At 42.9% G+C, this 3829-nt stretch overlaps 1 protein-coding gene across 1 annotated transcript; it reads left to right on the forward strand.

The window, feature by feature from the left end:
• The first annotated feature begins 406 nt into the window (after positions 1 to 406).
• LOC145541887 (intraflagellar transport protein 70A) lies at positions 407 to 3197 on the forward strand. Its single transcript, XM_081579592.1, has one exon. The coding sequence runs from the start codon at positions 439 to 441 to the stop codon at positions 2431 to 2433; it is 1995 nt and encodes a 664-aa protein (XP_081435718.1). The 5' UTR covers positions 407 to 438; the 3' UTR covers positions 2434 to 3197.
• The last annotated feature ends 632 nt before the right edge of the window (positions 3198 to 3829 follow it).

Here is a 3829-nt window from a genome sequence, read left to right on the forward strand (position 1 = left end):
AAGGGGCTTCAGATCGCAAACCTTTCTTCCCCGAGCCAGAGACAGGTGACACAAAAGGCTTCCAGCAATTTTAATCAACAACACTAACGGAAGGCAAGTGAAATCTCATCTCCCCACTCCGGAGGGTCCGTCCTGCAGAGACTACGCCTCCCAGCATGCAGCGCTGCACGTCCCGACGCCGGCGCGATCGGACCAGTGCATGCCGGGAAGTAGATTTTCCGTTTCTGAACTGCCCCGAGGCCTTTCATACGTGACTCACGACCTCCGCAGCCTGGAGTCCTCGAGGACTAATACAGTAATTCAAAAATTCACTTCAGTGATTCTTTTATATTCCTTACGCAGTTTTCCCGTTGCCAAGTAATATCCGGAGAAAAGAGCTTTCCGTTTCCGGTTGGCATGTTGCCTTGGTAACTGGGATGCACAGCCGCGGAGGCAGTTATGGCGGGGCTGGGCGGCGAGCCCATCCCCGACGGGGATTTCACCGCGGTTGTGTATCGGCTCATCCGGGATGCCCGGTACACAGAAGCCGTGCAGCTGCTGGGCGGAGAGCTCCAGCGGAGCCCGAGAAGCCGCGCTGGGCTGTCGCTGCTGGGCTACTGCTACTACCGCCTACAGGAGTTCGCGCTGGCGGCCGAGTGCTATGAGCAGCTGGGCCAGCTGCACCCAGAGTTGGAGCAGTACCGCCTGTACCAGGCCCAGGCCCTGTACAAGGCCTGCCTCTACCCAGAGGCCACCCGCGTGTCCTTCCTCCTCCTGGACAACCCCGCCTACCACAACCGGGTCCTCCATCTCCAAGCCGCGATCAAGTACAGCGAGGGCGACCTGCCTGGAGCCAGGAGCCTGGTGGAGCAGCTACTGAGTGAAGGAGGAGAAGACAGCGGGGGCGAGAACGAGCTGGATGGCCAGGTCAATCTGGGTTGTTTGCTCTACAAGGAGGGACATTATGAAGCCGCGTGTTCCAAGTTCTCTGCGGCTCTGCAGGCTTCGGGCTACCGGCCTGATGTTTCCTACAACCTGGCTTTGGCCTATTTCAGCAACCGACAGTATGCATCCGCCCTAAAGCATATCGTGGAGATTATTGAACATGGTATCCGGCAGCACCCAGAGCTAGGTGTGGGCATGACCACTGAGGGCATTGATGTTCGAAGTGTCGGCAACACCTTAGTCCTTCATCAGACTGCTCTGGTGGAAGCCTTCAACCTCAAGGCTGCCATAGAATACCAACTGAGAAACTATGAGGCGGCCCAGGAAACCCTCACTGACATGCCACCAAGGGCAGAGGAAGAGTTAGACCCCGTGACCCTGCACAACCAGGCACTAATGAACATGGATGCCAGGCCCACAGAAGGGTTTGAAAAACTACAGTTTTTGCTCCAACAGATCCCCTTTCCCCCAGAGACCTTTGGCAACCTGTTGCTACTCTACTGTAAATATGAGTATTTTGACCTGGCAGCAGATGTCCTGGCAGAGAATGCCCATTTGACTTACAAGTTCCTCACACCTTATCTCTATGACTTCTTGGATGCCATGATCACTTGCCAGACAGCTCCTGAAGAGGCTTTCGTTAAGCTTGATGGCCTAGCAGGGATGCTGACTGAACAGCTCAGGAGACTCACCAAACAAGTGCAGGAAGCAAGACACAATAAAGATGATGAAGCTATCAAAAAGGCAGAGAATGAATATGATGACACCCTTGAGAAGTACATTCCTGTGTTGATGGCCCAGGCCAAAATCTACTGGAACCTTGAAAATTACCCAATGGTAGAAAAGATCTTCCGCAAATCTGTGGAATTCTGTAACGACCATGATGTGTGGAAGCTGAATGTGGCTCATGTTCTGTTCATGCAGGAAAACAAATACAAAGAAGCCATAGGTTTTTATGAGCCCATAGTCAAGAAGCATTATGACAACATCCTGAAAGTCAGTGCTATTGTGCTGGCCAACCTGTGTGTTTCATATATTATGACAAGTCAAAATGAAGAAGCTGAGGAGTTGATGAGAAAGATTGAAAAGGAGGAAGAGCAGCTCTCCTATGATGACCCAGATAAGAAAATCTACCATTTCTGCATTGTGAATTTGGTGATAGGGACACTTTATTGTGCCAAAGGAAATTATGACTTTGGTATTTCCCGGGTTATCAAAAGCTTGGAACCTTATAATAAAAAACTAGGAACTGATACATGGTATTATGCCAAAAGATGCTTCCTGTCATTATTAGAAAACATGTCAAAACACATGATTGTACTTCGTGACAGTGTCATTCAAGAATGTGTTCAGTTTCTAGAGCACTGTGAACTTTATGGGAGGAACATACCTGCTGTTATTGAGCAACCCCTGGAAGAAGAAAGAATGCATACTGGAAAGAATACAGTCACATATGAATCCAGAGAGTTGAAAGCTTTGATTTATGAGATTATAGACTGGAATATGTAGTAATGTCTAATGATGGCTTTTATCAAAATGGCTCTGTTAACTTTATATATTTGCAACTCTTTTATCTTTGTCCTTTGGCGTCTTCACATTTGTTATACATTGAAATTTGTACACTTGAAAATTATAATGAAAATAATTTAGATGTATCTTTTGAGAAACATCGCAAAAGGATTATAATAAAAAGAACTTGAACCCTAGAAAGATTTATGAAAAATTCAAAAGAGAATGGGGAAATGTGTCTAATAGTATTTGTAATGCCTACATTTCCTCTCCTTTGTATCTTTTGTGTTTTGCTATACTCTGAAAAAATCCTGCATGAGAAGATTATATCCTCCAGGGACCAAGCACTGTCAAGTCCAGAATTCAGTTAATGTATAGGACATCTGGAGATCAATAATAATCTCAAAGATTTCATGTTATACTCTAACAATTTATCTTTGAGTAACATTAATTTGTAATGCATATGTTTTGCATAGATTTTAGTATGTCTTGGCAGAATTTTCCAGTACAATTGTAATGCTTTCTTTAGCAAAAATTCTTTATATTCCAATTTTTTTTTTTTAACTTGCAGGATTTAGTAGGAAATTATACCATAACAAAACTATGGTGCTGTGGTGTGGAGACAATAAACAACTAACAAATTTTCATGGTTTTCTTTTGTCCATTTGTTAATAATTTGAATATATGATGTTCCTCTTTTCTTTAACTGATTAATAACACTTATTAATAAACTTTATTAATAAAGTTCTAAGATACCCTTAAAACTTGGTTTTTAATTCTTGTTTCTATTTAGGACACATTAATACTGGACATTGTTTTTATGTTGTAACCTCTTGAAAAAAGGAAAATATTCTACACTATTCCAGTCACCCCATCAAAGTCTTCTACTCATACCATGAAGTGTTATCAATGGATTCTGAAACCTAATGACATTTAATTTTCTACAAAGTACAAGAGCTTTATTATTTGTTTCCTCCACCCCGTATACCTTTGTTCTTCATAAAAGTGACTGGAATGACCACTTAACCTGGTTTAGAAAAAGTCAACAACATTAGGTTGAACCATATGAAATTGCTGATTTTAAAAGTTTTCAACCTACAAAAACAGCAGTTCCCATGGTTCAACCCAATAGCTCTCAAAAAACAGTAGGAATTCCTACTATAATAATGTTTTTTTTTTTTTCTTCAGGGAGGAAAAAAACTAATGGTACCCAGATGAAGCATGCTGAGAATAATTGTGTAGCATGACATCTTTGGGTACTGAAATTCTATATCTGAGAATTTGGCTCATTGTGAATTCTGCATGGGCTTGAAATTATGTCATATTTAGTCTGTTATCTGAGTACCATTTACCTAGCTGATGGTTATGGCCCCATATTTGGAAGAAAATTCTGAAG

The sequence above is a fragment of the Giraffa tippelskirchi genome, chromosome 3, assembly GCF_054371585.1.
Source record: "Giraffa tippelskirchi isolate mGirTip1 chromosome 3, T2T-mGirTip1v1.2.pri, whole genome shotgun sequence".
Lineage (NCBI taxonomy): Eukaryota > Metazoa > Chordata > Mammalia > Artiodactyla > Giraffidae > Giraffa > Giraffa tippelskirchi.

What these genes read in the sequence shown, in the direction of transcription:
- LOC145541887 (XM_081579592.1), top strand. Translation starts at nt 439, where the DNA reads ATGGCGGGGCTGGGCGGCGAGCCCATCCCCGACGGGGATTTCACCGCG.